Here is a 17,397-nt window from a genome sequence, read left to right as displayed (position 1 = left end):
GTAAATTGTAAATTCAGATTGTATTCTTGCCTTCTATTTTGGTGTAATTATTTGTTGGTAACTAGCAAGTATATAGGATGATTGTGGGTAAATCGACCTTTTAATTTTTGTATTATATTTATTATTCATACGTGGCAAGAAAAAATAATTTATATACATAAATAGTCAAACAATATTTTTAACCCAAAATAGGTAAGCGAATTTTTTATTTTATTTTTTAACTCGAGCTAATGTCCAAACCAACTGACTTGATTTGATTCGTTTTCAAGAGCTGAATTGGATCGATTATGATTGAAATTTACCCAAATCAATCAACTCAATTTCGATTTCGGGTTGAGTTTAAACGAATTCAATCCGAACCATTTACAGGCCTACACACAGTTGAATCTTTATTCGTTCCCATTGTAAAATCTTTTGATTAAATATGTGGATCTTATACGCTATTCACTTTTTCTTTTTTTTTCTTCTTTTTTTTTTCTCCATCAAAAATTGACCTTTGTGGTAAAGCCAATTTATAAAGATGCGTATGGTATCTCCCAAATGTATTAAATTGTCTTAATATTTCTTCTTATTTTTGCAGTAGAGCGAGCCTCGTATATTTATCGCAAGGCAAAGTTAAGTTCTAGATACAATATGATAATTTCGTTTCATTTGGTTGTAGTGGAATCCTACTGAAACAAGTTGAAGTAAACACGGACGGTAATCCACTATAAACTTTGGATTTTTACTCTTTTTTTTTTTTTACTCACTCTTGACGATGCTTGTTAAGAGTTTATTCGGTTGCACTTTTCAACTTAATTCATCAACATCCTTTAATAGAAGAGCAAGGAGACGAAATATGCTCATCACTTTGCCCCAAGGGAATAAAACAGTAAAATTAGCACATTACCCGACCCAATTAAAATTATTTGAACAATCAAGTGTGTATATTCTTATTTAATTAATAATTGTATTTTAATGAAAATTAAATTTAATAAATTTTTCCAAACAATAAAATAAAAACTATAACTTTAGCTAAAATATATATATAATGTTTATAGCCACGTGGCAATGTGATCAGGCATATTTCGATTAAAATCTCCACTGTCGTGTTATTATTATTATGAGCAAATTACCTAAAATGTCCATTTTGATATAGTCATTTGCAAAAATGTCTAAAATTTTTGCAATGTCCATTTTCCAATTATTTGAACGAAAATACCCCTACTTGCAATTTCTAATTCCAAACTAGTATTCAAATTTTGTCTCATCATTAAGAATTGTGTTAGCCAATAAAATGGGGACACATAATCTATACTACTTGTTTCAAAAAGTACAAATGTCAATTGCATTAAATACGTTTGTCGGGCCATATGAAATGAAAAATGGATTGGATCCATCTATGAATCAAACCCGTATGAAAACATAAAATCCAATTCCTATTCTTCATTCAATTTGCATCTAAATGTGAAATCCTCCCTCTCAGTTTAGAAGTCCAGAAGTACAAAGCTAAAATTTACTAATTTAATTGGAAGTGAAGAGCCGCTGCACCTTTAATTGGAAGCGAAGAGCCGCCGCACCTTTAACCTTTCGTTCATTCCCAAATCGTTCTCCTAATTGTGAGCCGACAAAGATTCTTCCATCTTCCTTCCTTCAATAAGGTAACCTTACATAGATACATCTACTTTCTTTTTTTACTTTATTATTTGCTGTTTTAATTTTAATGTGTATTTCATCTGATTTAATTTTACAATGTTGTATTTAATTTTTGAAAGTTGCAAAAATTAGTTAGGATTTAGTAGGCTTCTCGTTATTATGTTTTATATATGTACATATTAATTAATTTTGGTGTAGAAACTTAATTTCCTGTGCATATATATAACCTAATAAATTCCTCTTGTGCGTGCATATATCTCTCCTCCAGATGCTTGGGTTTTTTATGTATATGTATAGATAATAGAGGTAGCTAACAATTCTAGGCTTGTATATTGGTTCTGTGTTTCTCCCCGAACAGCTACTAGCAGCAACAGCCTTCGTTTTCTTCTTCTTTTACTCAGTTTCTGCATGTATATTTATATAAAATAACGGCATCCGGCCAATATTTTACTTTTTAAGGGGACTTTATGTATACATGTAATTCTCCTTTTCCAGCCTCCAATGTGTGTGTAAAAATGTGTAATATTGGCTGCCTCCCTTTTCTGTAGGCATGTATATGTAATATATTATTGGCTGCCTCCAAAAATGTGTGTAAAGTATATTATGTGGGTTGCCTTCCTTTTTTCCTCCAGCACGTACGTGTTTATGCATCACTTTAACCTAGCCGAAATTGTTGACTCCAATTCAAAGCCATTAACCTCACCTCATATAAACATGCATAGATTATTTAACAAACGAATTAATTTCTCTTATCATAAGATTCCTTTTTAGTTGGGGTTTAAACCATCACATTAAATTAAAATTGAATAACATTGTTTTGTGCAAGAACAGATTCATAGTTTTATGATGCAGTTGTACTATAATGTGTAGATCAATTTGTGCACGATGAGAAGATAATTTTGGTTACATGAGAATTGTCATCTTATCCTTATTTTCACGTTGAAGGCTAAATGCATGAAAAATGAATGAGTTGTAAACAATACTATTTACTTTCTTGTATTACAAACACACATGAATAGAGCACATGTCTACAAACAGTTCACATATTATGTTTAAAAGAAAACTAAATTTGAAATTGAACTTTGTGATCACTCATTAGATACTAATGTATTCATAGATCTTAGTCATCATTGTGAAGGTAGTTCTAATTTCAATATATTGTATGCCATTAAATTTGTACACTATGCTTTTTGGGTATCTATTCGATTAGATAGCAAGCGTCTTCAATGGTTACTTGGTTTTTATTTTTTTCCTGTTCCCTTTTCTTCGATTTTTTTTTTATTTTGTTCGTATGTTCTTCTAATGCTTTTTTGTGTTTTATGTGATTTGTAGATGACTTCCTCACACCGATACAAAGTATCGGAGGAGGAGCGCGTCTCAACGCACGTTTCACAGGTTAGCAATACGAAATACATAACAGTTGTTCTCAACAAACTTAATGAACAACAAAAGCATATTTCGAGGAAAGTTGCATGGGACGTGTTGTTAAGTTGTCCGAGCTAAAACTATCTGGGCAATTAATTCACGAAATGGTGAATAGATTGGTGTTTTCTAGCAAAAGTTTAGAGGTTTGATTCAAGGTGAACCAAAGGTTTGGTTCGAGGAAATGAATGCGAGATTTGCTAGTTTGGAAAATGATATGGGGGCCCATGTGCACGGTTTGAGACAGCATGTGATTGATGAGGTCAATGTGATCCGATGTGGGCTTTATGAAGTGGCTACTTATATTAGGGAACACAATGCTGCCGGCAAGTATGGTAGATTTCAGGACTATTGCAGTGAAGATGTGTCCCATCATGATGGTTACGATCACAATTTGATGCAACATATGGAAGCGGACACACAACATTCAAAAGATGCAACCGAAGTAGTTGGCTGCCAGACCGAAGATGTATTCAGAATGTCGATGTAATACCCCGAACTTCACGTTCTACATTTGGCCAATATGATTCATGCATTTCATGCTAATTACTTTGTCATTTGTATCAATTTCCTGATTGCCTTCTCTTAAAACGATACATTTGATCATCAAGGCTTTAAAATCTTTACATGGTGATAACCTTCGACTCTTCGATCTAGGTGGTGAATTTTATATTGAGCTATGATAGAAAGTTAGATTAACTAAATGTTGGAGATTGGCTTGGTAAGTAATGTAATATTTGAAAGGTCGAAAATTTGTATCAACGAATGTTCAAGCTTTCCATTCGGCTAATCGAGGTCACCCTAAACCCTAGATAGGTAATTCACATATTTGGGACATGAGGGATGAAGTGACATTATCACAACGTAATAATATATGTCTTATATGACATTATAAATATTGAGGTGCGAATTGTTGAAATCGGTTGAGAATCGGGCAAGAAATTAAATGAACAATTGAGGAATTAGATCTATAAAATACTTTGGGATCTTAATGTAAGTGAAATAGATTGTAAGCACATCAAAATAAACCAATGACACTTGATTTATACCTGCAAGGATAGATGTAAAATCAGAATTTAATCAAAGGAGACAACACCTACTTAACATGTGACAACTTGCCACTTTAACCTCTAATTCCTTCAACCTTAAGCCTCCAACACGTCCTATAAGTCCTTAGAACTTTACACAAGATATTTATAACTCTTCTCTAAGTCACATATGGCTCCATGTGGTGCAAGGGAAAAGTCAAAGTTGGCTGCAAGAAGCCACCTCCTACTTGGACAGCTCATGCTAGGGGACTTTTCACTTTAATATATAATTGCTTCAACCTTAAGGCATAAATTTCGTGTCTAATCCCCAAGGACTTAATATAGGATGAATATATATCTTAAATATCATAAATGGACACAAAAATAATGGTAGAAAAGTCAAGTATTGCAGCCAAGATGACAGCTCCTGCTTAGTGACTCACCTTGATTGCTTGAGGTGGTTGCAGCCCATGATATTCTTAATCCTTAAGTAATGTGCACGACTTCAACCATTTAAAGACCACTCATTTACCTCCTAGATAATATATTAACTCCCTTAACTCGTCCCTAAGTGATTCCAAGTGAAAAAGGGTGAAACAGTCAAAGAGAAATAGAAACAAGAAGCTTACTCCACGGTTTTGAGGTTTGTTTCTATTATTTCTTAAGGGGTTTATGATTTCTTGAACATCTGAAATTGTTTGTGATTAAGTTGGAGTGTTGTTAATGATGTTATAATGCCTAAATAGGAGTAATTAGTTACAAGAATTTGAAAGAAAGCAATCTGTGCACTGATGTGGAATTGCTAGAGTTAAGTAGTTTAAACTTTGATTTTGAATAATACTTAAGATATAACTTGTATCTATGTAAATGAATGTTTTACATGATATTTATAAGGATATAAATGGCCTTCTAATAGCCTGAAATCCGATTGGTAACACGCTAATAAAATAGAAATCGAAAACTGTCACAATGGAAAACTGTCTGATTTTAGTGTTGTGGAAATGGACTATTTTGAGGCTGAGAACACTTTACTTGTCACGACTTTAGAGCATTATTACCTTCATATACATGTTATTGGAATGTGGTAAAAATTTCGGAGTCATTGGATATAGATAAGGGGGTGAAAAGGGATTGGAAAAATAATTGGACGGTAAGGAAAATCTGAAAACAGATTATGTCCAATTTTGTGTTTAATATGATTTCAGCTTTTAAATGTACATTAATCATCTCTTGGGCCTAGAAAATAGATTCTGAGGGTACTAGGTTGTCAACAACAATTGGACGATGTTGACTTTCAAAACTTGACTCGAGAAATAGCGAGATTTATGGGATAAGTTTGTAATGCCATCGGCAACTTGAAATGATGATTCCGTCTAAATTATTTTGGTGAGAATGGATGTATTTTGGGATTTGGTGCATTAAGTTTATTAAATTGAGGATTCTCTTTAATATTAAATGGTAATACAGGTGATTTTCCGACTTCGAGTCAAAAAGGATATTGATCTAATCTCCATAGGAGTTTGCACACACAAAGGTGAAAAGTAAGTGAAAATCCATTTGCAACTACGATGCAAGAACCTAGTATATGTGACACAGCAATGTTGAAATATCTACATAACTTTGATAAGAGGCTTATAGCACATCATATGGTGGTTACGATCATTGAGTATGAGGTTGCGTAACCTATTGACACCGATTTTTATTAAATACGTCATTTATGAGTATTTTCATATGCATGCACGACATGTAACATGGTTGAAAATCCTGCATGCAAAATATGATTTCAAAGTGAGTTTCATTATAAATGTTTTATTGACCACTACTAGGGCACCGAGATATGTGAGGCATGCTTATATGATATGTTTGGCATTGCGGGTGTTACTTCCTGGGTGATTGCAAAGGTCGATAGGGGATGGGCCTTTGGTGATCACGGGAGGGCGGACCACTCGACTATGCCCTTGTGATATTATGATTATTGGCGCTGCCGGGTGGGAGACTTCTTGGGTGATCATAGGGGTAGTCAGGGGATGGGCCTCTAGTGGTCATGAGAGGATGGTCCACTTGTCGGTGTCGATTTCATACTGGTCATTTGATTATTGATATTGATATTATGCAGAGCTTTATCCGGTGCATAGTAGGTAGGTCAAGGGTCCAATGAAATGAAAGATTTCAAGTGAAATGATTTCTAGTCGACTTTGACGAATATTGAAATATGATACTTTTTATTGTGATATTTAAAGTAAATGGCATGGTGTCATATGTCGTTATTACGTTCAGGACATGCATGATTTTGCTTACTAAGCATTGGCTTATGTAGTTCTTGCATTGTAGGTGAACATGGAACTACATAGAGAGCATGGCTAGCTGTGGAGCTCCTACAGGATTCCAGAGTTCGATGTACATGGATGACGACCTGTAGGGTTATTTTGTAGGCTGCCATCTGTTGGGTTATATTTTGGAATCCTATACAGTGTACTTTTGAAATGGTCTGTAGACATGTTTATAAGCTCAGAATATAGATGTTGGATTATGGCGATATGATTTTGGGTTTCGATATGTTATATGATCATGTCACAGGTGATTAGAAGTTAACAAACTCGAGAAAAAAATATATGTAAAATTCTATATCTAAGTTGTGTATAGATATCAGTGTTAATTTGGGGGTGTGACAGTCGATGACTGGGGTTAGATTCAAAAAGACGGTTGATGTTGCTTCAGATTGTGTAACAAAGGCTATAAACGCTGTACCTATGGTTACTGTCTCCCTTGATGCTCCGCCGATTGATGATGCCATCCTCCCCGAACCGTTGAAGATTGCTGATCCCTCGTACATAGACCTCGATCGTTGAGACTGAAGATGCCTAGTGCAAACACTAAGACACCATTCACACGATTTGGTCGCAAGAGAGGTAAGAAGGATGTGTAGTAAGTGTACACTGCAATTCTGGTATTTTTGTTCATGGTACGGATTGACTGTCCGACATTTTGTGGATGCAAATTTGTGGTTTATATGTTAGTGGCATGTTCGAAAGGTTGTATGCTGAAAATAGTTTATAACTTTATTATTTCCTATAGTGGATTTGTATTATGCACCAGTAAATATTTAGACTATTTGGCGTTGCAAAGAACATTCGTTTTTTCAGTCAGAAAACATTATAGACTGCATTTGGTTGTAATGAGTTCGGTTACTGTTTAATATCTTAGTATCTTCGTTCTGATTGTGTATCCTCAGCTACTGTGAAACAATAACCGTTTCCACATGGTTGTTCATGGTTTGTAAATATTCTTGATGGAGATTCACATGTTGGTAGAGAGCGAAAATGTTTTACTGGCATGTTTTATTCGATTAGGTGATCGTTGATTAGATTTCACAAAAAGATTGTCATGTATCGTATTCATTGCTGTATTTTGTTCTTTTCATAGTTGAACTGTCATTTTAGACAAATGAAATATCAAGTGTCGAGAAATGCAGACGTTTATCAAGAACTACATGTCAAATGTTAAGATTCCAATGAAATGTCGAGAAATAATATACTTCGGTTGAAATATCATTCTATACAAATGTAATGTCAAGTGTCAAGATTGACAGACATTTAATGTTGAGAACTACACGTCAAATGTCAAAAAATGAATGAAATGTCGAGAAATATCTTGTTTCAATATAAATGTTAAGGCTACACATATTTTTGTAGAACATAAAAATTTGCTATTCATTAATTCAATTAATTTCAATAACATGTGAACATGTATGTGAAATTAAATTAAAGAATTAAAAGAAAATATAAATTATGTATTTTAAAGCCCTTACCAATGACAACAGAAGAAAAAATCTTTCATTCTTTATCTTACTCAAACCCTTGTCGAGATGCAAGAAAAAATTGATTAACTCGGTTAGCTTTAATAAATTAAAAAAAATGTGTCAAACCTTTTTTTTATTGGTACATGTAAAATTTTATAGATAAAAACTTCAGTAGAAGTCACTAGACAAGATAAATAGAGATTCATATAAACATTAATAAAGTTTGAACTAAAAAAATATTATTTATATCACAAAACCAAAAGAATTAAAAAGATTTTTAAATCGAATAAAAAACTATTTACAATATGAAGGAAAAAGAAACTTTAAAACAATTTTTAAAAAAAATAATAAATTAACCAAAAGAAAGTTACGAAAATTAAATAAAGAACATATAAATAATATTTAATTAAAATTGAAAAAAATAAGTTTATCATAAAGAAAAAAGAATAAAAAATTATAAATCGAAACAAAATTTATTTTTGATATAAACAAAAATAAACAAATAAGAAATGGAGTGATGGAGAGAAACCTCTCAATAACATGTAAGCTTTCTCTCCATAATACGGAGAGAATCTCTTTATATTATAGAGATGATTTTTTCTCCTTCAATTTTAATTTTTTTTATTCGTTTTGTTTGTATGATAATTTTTTTGGATTTAAAATTTTTTAATTCTTTTCTCTTTATGATAAAACTTAAGTGATTGTTCTCTTTGTATTTCAGTTTTTCAATTTTGAGTTTTGTATTTTGAGTGCCTGTTTTGAAATTGTTGAAAATATGTTATTTTTGTCATTTTGAAAAATTCTCTAAACATAAAATTAAAAAACGCGTTTACTTTGAAATTTTGAAAATATTTTATAAAATATTTTATTCAATAGATTTGATTATTCATTAAATTTTAATAGTGTAATGTTAATATAGTATTAAATAACATTTAAATTTTAAAGTTAGTAAAAAAAAAATGAATTTCTTTGTATCTCCATCATACGGAGTTGTCCGTGTGACGAAGGGAAACTCTCCTCACACGGAGAATTTAATTTCTTTCCTTTATTTCCTTTTGTTTTTAATTTGGGTTGTTACTCGCATTTTCAATGTTTCCCATGTTTTGCACTGAAAATGCTCAAAATGTCAAATATGACGTTTACAATTTTCTATGTTTTTTTTTTTTCAAACGTTCATTTTCGAAAATGAGAAAAAGAATACGTTTTCACTATTTTGAAAAATCGAAAACAGGAAAACGGCATGAAAATAGCAAATAGAACTAATTTTTTCAATTTTAATTAAACAATATTTATATATTCTTTATTTAATTTTCTTAACTTTCTTTTATTTAATTTGTTTTGTTTTTATTATATTTTTTTAAATGTCAAGAAATGTCTGAAATGTACAGAACTCTAGGACACAAAATGAAATCTCGATAATAAATATATAAATTGTCAACTGTCGAGTTATTTAGTTTATAAACATCGATAACGACATTTCAAATGTCGAGAACAATATGAAATGTCAAGAAATATATGGAATATCGAGATACACACGGTCAAAATGTGGGGAGTTGGTTTGAGTTTTTCTAATGCAATTACACCTCTAACTATGCTTTACACCTCATATTCAATATCACGTTAAACAACAATTGATTTTGTTCGGTTGTCTAACTAGTTCCACTCGTTGTCAATGCTGACGAATGTACCATCGTAGGAGACAACGAATCTTATAACATCAACCATATCTACATGCCACAAACAACAAATAGTATCAACTAATGACGAATACCTCAAACGAATATGCTAATTATCCGCAGGCAATATACAAAAAAATGTTCCATAATTTCATCACGGTACTTGTAATGTTACTCTCGACATTATCAAATGTCGAGAATGGCGTTAAAAGTAACATTCTCGACGTTTATAATTGTCGAGAACAATATTTCAAGTACCATTCTCGACGTCTGTAAAATGTCAAGAGTGACATGATGGATTCCACTTCACCATAGTCATTTATCATCTTCTTCATCGTCAACCACCATTTTTGTAAAGAATTTAAATTTATGCCATCATTAATGACATTTTAACTACAAAAGTACCTTAAATTATTATCCAACTAAGTAATGTAAAAAGGTTATGACAAATATCTACTACATTGAAAACAAATATATAACAACAACTACTACACACCACTTCTCAATAAACATCAAATATCAAAGGAAAATACCTTCTATCCAAAAATGAGGAGAGCCTAGTCAACTTCAAATTTCGATGACATTAAATTTATAGACATGAAAATATTATTTCTTCTTTTTGAGTAGAAATCATAGATTTCTTTTGGCTGTCAATGCTTGTCATTTCACGTTCTTCAATTTTCCTAAAGTAATTTGTTAATATCTAAAGAAAAATGCAGGCAAGTCGACAAGTATAAGTAATGGCAACAATTATTGTGGCTTCTCATGGAAGCCATTACTCTTCTCGAGATCGGGGTCAACTTGCAAAAGAAAAGTTGAGAATTATTTATTCTTTTATTAAGGGTAAAATAGGGAAGAGGAAATTTCATCAAATGTCCATTTTTATCTAGTCATTTGCAAAAATGTCAAATTTGAAAAAATTTAGACCAAAATACCCTTATTAACAATTTTTAATTCCACATTAAGGAAGCTTTATCCTTCTTTTTCTTCTTCTTTGCGTTTTTGGATTCTGCAGAGACGCTATCTTTCTTTCCTGCTTCTCCATTTAACTGTCCCTCTCTCTTTTCTTTTGTAGCATCTGCAAGTTTGTGAAGAAGTGAGGTTTAGCGGGAAAGTTTATTGTATTCTCGACAATATAGTCTCACCAATAACTGCAAGTTTTACTAAAAAGGACCAATAGAGAGAATGGATTCATGAGAGTTCACATTGATGTCTCGACAAGATGTAAAATCACCCCAGAAAACAATGAAATCAAGCCACAAGGAGCAGACATGAAGACAGCCAAAAAAAAAAAAAAAAACGATATCAACTGACACATACAAGAACCTCAGAGATGTTAAATAATAATTATCAAAAAGCATATTTATGAAGAAGAAATCCTAAAATAAAGCTGTTCTCTAGAAAAAGAAAAATAAATGATTTCCGTGAAGACAAGGAGATACACAATTACCATATGATTCATCTAGGGCTTTCTCGCTTGGGGTAACACCAAAATTAGCCAAAATTGCCTCCAGTTCGGCCATCTCCTTTTTCTTTCTCTCCTTCTTGGATAGCTGCCTCTCTGTCTCTTTAGGTGCTGGTGAAGCTACTGGAGGCTCTATCGGTACTAGCTCGGGCTTTTCCTGCACTTGCGATTCACGTTCGTGCTCCTCCTCCTCCTCCACATCATCAGCTTCATCAAGAAGATCATCTTCACTTTCAATTTCCTGCAATTCCAACAGATTGTTGTATTAAGTTACATAATTTATCTTAATCACATTCATCACTTCAAAATTCATGCATGACCAGAAATCTAGCTAGGCAATACATTGAAAACAAGGGATCTCTGATTTGCAAATGATGTCATCTTCTGGGATTTCATCTTACCAGAGGAAAAGGATTTTGGCAAGAGGATGAATGGCATATCTACCAGGTATAAGAAAAAAGATAACACTATGCTTTGCTCTGCTGTTGTTCACAAAAGTGAGAAAATCTCCGTAAAACATGTTAGAAGAGGGAGGAGTAAACCAACTAACATGGTTTGGTGTGGTTGCTAAACAACTAGTTGCTTTAGATCTTCCACTAGATTTAGCAATGAAATGAACATAGTGGCGAAACAGGATTGACTAAGCTTTGGTTAGGTGTGACCGTGATGGCAAAGGAAAATATCGTTGCAAGTGAGAAAACTGGTTGAGGAGATCTAATGCTTTGATTAAAGAAGTGGAAATGAGGCATGAATTTAAGTCATTTAAATAAAAAGATGATAAACTTGAGAAAGATAGACGATAGCAGCTGCAAATTTGGTGTCTCATCTATGATCTCTTTACTTAGAATTGTTAATAAACACAAATGAAGAAAACAGCCACACGCACGCGCGCGCGCACACACACACAGGCACGACAAAAGGTTTAGAGTCGAGAAATTTCAGGTGTGTAGTTCGGAAATGAGGATTCTGCAAGTAAGGTTACAAATGTTACACTAACAATGTATTTCCCTATGTATTATTCTTCAGTAATCTAAAAACTGAACATCTTTTTAGCCTCAAACTTCATTTCAAATGGTATATTAGCCATTTAATGAAACGATTTGATGTTACTCACCAAAAATATTGAATTGCGCAATAACATCTTTTTAAAGGGCACATGACACATTTAAAGAAAAAGTCTCATTCTATCAGCCAATAAAAATGCCTTCCCGTTTAGACGCTTGAGCCAAAAAATAAACTAACAGCTTCCTTACACTTCAAAAAAGAGCTATTTCCAAAAGCTACATCAAATACCCCAAGAACACTAAATAAATATATAGGTTCAAACTTGATCGCTAATCATGGACAGAGGATATGAAATCTAACGGAAAAAGAATGGACACTATCATTTCGATAGCTTACAGCTTAATCAACTGGTATTGGATGTATCAAGATTGAAGGTATAAATTACTTGCCATAGGAAAAACAGTAAGAATCACCAATCCTCATTTATTAGATTATTTTTTTCCAAATTAAAAGCTGTGATCTTGTCTCTTCATAAAACATGAAAGAGTATATACAGGCGACCTTTAATTCACGTCAAAAAGGTTTCCTAATTTTTACATACACCCTCAATATTTTCACGTGTCGTCTGTAAATCTTTCTTAAGCACCACCACCAGACGACCACGTATGAAATGATTAAATCACAACATGATTATCGAATAAACATTCCTATTGTGCATAATATATTATCTTCAGTATAAATAAACTGCATAAGTTTCATTGACTATGCAACAAAGGAAACACAAGTTCAAAAGGGTAATACAGCAATACCAATCATAGCTCCTAGTATAAATAAACACGTAAACAACAAAGCAACACACAATTAAAACCAAAACTTAACCGGATTTGTTTAGAACTAGTATCCACCAGCTATAAAAATGGGGCAAATCTCAATCAATAATTACAAAACAAATATTATAAACATCAGTCTATATATTTACCTCTGTGGGATCTGGTTGTGTAGTTTCTTCAGTTTGATTCAAACCGGAACCTCCCCATACAGACTGGGGTGGGGCAGCCGTGGCATAGTAATCATCGTCATCTTCATCGTCCACATCAGCCCAAGACTTCACAGTCAAAGGTGCAGGAGACCAGTACACCTGTGGCTTCTCTTCAGGTTCTTTCGATTTTCCAGCCCCAGTTTTCAAAGCGCTCTTACTGCTCTTCCCCGAGCCCTTATCCTTATCTGACTTTTTCTTCTTCCTGAAATTGTCAAGCGCCGCAAAAACGTTATCATTAGTCATCTTAAACGATCCCTCGTCCCTCCGGTTCCCACCTCCAACCATTTTCTAATTCTTCAACTGGGGCAAGGAAATTGACGATTTTTCAATGAAGTCTTAAAATTTCTCGGACTTATCTATCCGATTCGCATTCCGGGAATCCCAAATACTTAGAAATCCAAAAGAGTAAACAAGAGAAACTACAAATCAAAACACAGGACGAAAATAAAAAGATAAAAAATCCAACTAAATCGACTCAGAACCCAATTTCTATGTAACTTAATCTTATGCGGAACGAATATCAAATATCAATAACACCCAGTTATTCAAAAAAAATTGATTATTTTATGAGGGATCGACAAATTATGAATCGATAAACACAACTAGAATTACTAGAAAACTTGGGTTTCTTGAGAGAGAGAGGATTTTTTCAGAATAAGAGGCTAGGTGATAATGCGAATTAAAAATAAAAAATAAAAAAAATAACGACGAAGACGTTTCCGAGCATAAAGAAGGCCTGTGTATATTTTCAGAATGAGAGCGAGCGAGATACGTTAGATTATTCTAAAGAAGGAGGTGGACGATAAAGATAACGTTTATATTGTGGGGTTTTATCCTTAAAATTTTGTTCGTGTTTATTACAATTTCAGCTCAAAAGTGTAGGTGAACCGGACTGAGTTGTTAGATAATTTAATTCTAATTATAGCAAGATTGAATTTTCGACTGCTCGATACGGATTTTTTAGAATATATTTTAAAAAATAGTTTTTTTGAAAAGAAAGTGTAATTAAAAGATAGAGAATGTTACGAGAGCCTGTTTGGTATAAATTCTTTAACACTCCTTTTTTCACAAATTTATTTTTAGTCGCACATTCTTAGATTTTCTCAATAAAATAATGAGGAAATTTTATTGGGTTTCAAAATTTGACTGAGCATTATCAAAAATGTCTCATTTCAATTTTATATCAGAAATGTCAATTTATGACATTTTTTATCCTATGAATTACTTGAATACCTTATATGTCTTTGTACAAAACCTGTGTATTGTGTCATAATGAAATGACAATTTGTCATAATGAAATGACAGCATAGCTCTGAAATCGCTTACCATTGAACTGTCGTTCTTGACAGTTAGTATCAGTAATTCTCGACAGATGGACTCATCGACAGATGAACTATTGGGAACGACAGTTCCTTCCTTTACCTAAGTTCAATTCCACAATTTGAACTTTGATTCCAACATTGCACGTGTGTTTCACATTAACATGTATGAAATGCTATGATCTCATGATTTGTTGATTGATTAATCATTGTTTATACTTGATTGATGCATTCATTTTTTGTGTTCCAGTTTCAGTGGTTTGTTTCGCATTTTTTGTTCATTATGCTTGATTGATGAATTCATCTTCATCTTTAAATGTCATTTTGACTGCCCGCATGAAGCGGGTAGAGATCTATGTGTACGAAGATGATTATGACAAATTGTGTTCATCAATTAACTTTCATGATAACTTTGATCAGATTCATGTTATTACTGCTTATTTATCTATAATGTATGACTGCTTTTCACATTACTCGGGTCACAGGAGAAACAATGAATTTATATGAGATACACAATAGTTGTTCATCGTTTGACGTTGTTGAATGAAGTCAGAATATTTGTTAATGCTAGTCTTATTCTTCACATTTCTATGTTTGACAGTTTAATCACCGACACGTACTTCAACTTCGGTTTGGTAAGTATGATTCAAATGCAGATGAAAGCCGAGTTGGTAAGATTGCTACCACTTAATATTTGCATAAATCTTTTTGGTATCTTTTCTCTTCAAAAATATTTCAAAAATGAAGAGCATCATGATTTATAGTAGTTTCAAAAGCATTCTTCAATTTGATAATCATGTTTTTTTATCATTTAAAAAATAGTAAGTTATTCGATAAAAATAAAAATAATTCGCAATAACTAACATCTCAAAATGGATGATAAATCTAATAGTAATATCTTCTTGATCAAGGAATGAAGAAAATGGATGAAGTGAAGGTTTGTTGAAGAATATATTTGTTTGATGTTAAGTAGATTTTTTATTTCTTTTATCTTTTTTTTAAAAAAATTAAATTCATATTATACAATAGAATATATATATATATATATCCAATGATTATAATATATAAATTTAACTAATCAAATCATAACAATAATTGAATTGGAACATAGCATAAAATGCTCCTAAAAAGGAGATACGAAAGATAAGTTGGACATTTTACACAAAAAAGTGACATTTTTTATAAAATTAGGTGCACGTGCAAATTTTTTGTGCATTTAAAAAAAAAAGTGACATTTTTTGATAATTTCCCTAAAATAATTTTACATGTGAATTTGTAACATTTTATTTATTTATTTAACCTCACATCTCACAAAAAATTGCTTTCAATTGTGGTTGAACGAAGGACAAATATATGACTAATATTTTGTATCTAATTTGGATGTTCAATGAGCATATAGAAATGTCTCATGGGGTACTTAATATTGTACTTCGTGAAATTGAATTTGCAACTTTTTTTTTTTCCCCAAAAGAATAGTAGTCTCAGTTTGGTGAACTTTAAATCAATTTATAAATATTCAAACCTCATTTTCAGCCAAATATTCCAATTGATCCACAACTGTCATCCGCTTATGCATCAATCATTTCTATTTATTGATAACTTAAACCGTTTTTAGTTATTTCCAAACAGAGACTTGGTATTGGGCTATCCAACATTATAAAATGATGTGGTTGCGAATCTCCAACTGTTGATGCCAGATTTTTTTATCCTCAAGATATTTAAATCTATGAATGGTCTTCACGTGATCAAAATGGTTTATGTGGATTTTAAGATTTCCTACGATTTTAAACTATAAGGCAAAATCGTCAAACCACTTAACATTTCTCTTAAATTTAATTAAAAGTTGTAGTGATTCTTATTGTTCGTGTTGGTTCACATGTTATTTGTAGAGGCAATAAATGTCGTTAGTGTTGGTTCACATGTTTAAAAGGACTAGTCATAGTGAATGTGCGTTACACGTTATTTTAGAATTTTAATATTGCGAAAAAATGCTACAGTCGAATCAAAACTAATTTGTGACTATATTACTTATATGTCATATTCCATATTTACATAAAATTCATAACGAATCAATTGAAAATAAAATACCATTAAATAATTTAGAAAAAATTAAACTTCATTTTCATCCATGTCTCTAGGCTAAGGGTGGTGTGAAGTTTGTAAAAGTTGGTGGAACCCATAAAATGTGCAATGAAAAGTGAAAAAAGGTAGAGGATCCAATGAAATGTTTTGATATGGACTAATTCCGGATGGTAATATATTTTGGATCCAACACAACTTCTCAAGATAAAGCATCCAACTTTGCCTACCGGTTGCAGATCGTATATTTTAATCATCTTAAAAACAATGTCCCACTATCCTCGACCCTTAACGTATACAATCTATAACATCTATTAGGATCACGAATACTTCGATTATCTGCTCATGGCAATAAATCAAATGTTGATTATGTATTACTCTAATGGGTATTGAACAAACGTCAATGTCTACAACTATAATTTTATAAGTATCAACATCATATGATAAAGGGCAGCCATTTAATTTTTATGTTAAAAAAATCTATAGCTCAAGGGCGGTGTGAAATTGTTAAAAGTTGGTAAAACCCATAAATTTTGTGGTGAAAAGGGCAGAGGATCCAATGAAATGTTTTGATATGGACTAATTCCGAATAGTAATATGTTTTGGATCCAATACAATTTATAAAGATAAAGCATCAAACTTTACCTACCGATTGCAGGCTATATATCTTATCACCTTAAAAACCATGTCCCACTATCCTCGACCCTTTATGTATACAATCTACAACTCTATTGGGATCGTGAAGACTTATATTATCTACTCATGGCAAAAATTTAAAGTGTTTATTTTGTAATGCTTTAATGGGTATAGAACAAACGTCAATTTCTATAATTATAAATTTATCAGTGGTAACATCATACGATACAGGGCATCCATTTTTTTATATATATAAAAAAAAATTTATAGGATTTTTTTTTAATATTAATCTCG

At 32.2% G+C, this 17,397-nt stretch overlaps 1 protein-coding gene across 1 annotated transcript; it reads right to left on the bottom strand.

Moving 5' to 3' along the window:
• Positions 1-10,510: 10,510 nt before the first annotated feature.
• On the bottom strand, positions 10,511-13,868 carry LOC111408429 (FK506-binding protein 4-like). The gene is made up of 3 exons (XM_023038189.1): positions 13,010-13,868; positions 11,011-11,266; positions 10,511-10,638 (listed from the first exon to the last, which is right to left on the bottom strand). The coding sequence occupies exons 1-3, from the start codon at positions 13,352-13,354 to the stop codon at positions 10,511-10,513; spliced, it is 729 nt and encodes a 242-aa protein (XP_022893957.1). The 5' UTR covers positions 13,355-13,868.
• Between the last annotated feature and the right edge of the window lie 3,529 nt (positions 13,869-17,397).

The sequence above is a fragment of the Olea europaea genome, chromosome 13 (genome assembly GCF_002742605.1).
Source record: "Olea europaea var. sylvestris chromosome 13, O_europaea_v1, whole genome shotgun sequence".
Lineage (NCBI taxonomy): Eukaryota > Viridiplantae > Streptophyta > Magnoliopsida > Lamiales > Oleaceae > Olea > Olea europaea.
The sequence above is the reverse complement of the archived record's forward strand: the minus strand, read 5'-3'. Positions and strand labels throughout refer to the sequence as shown.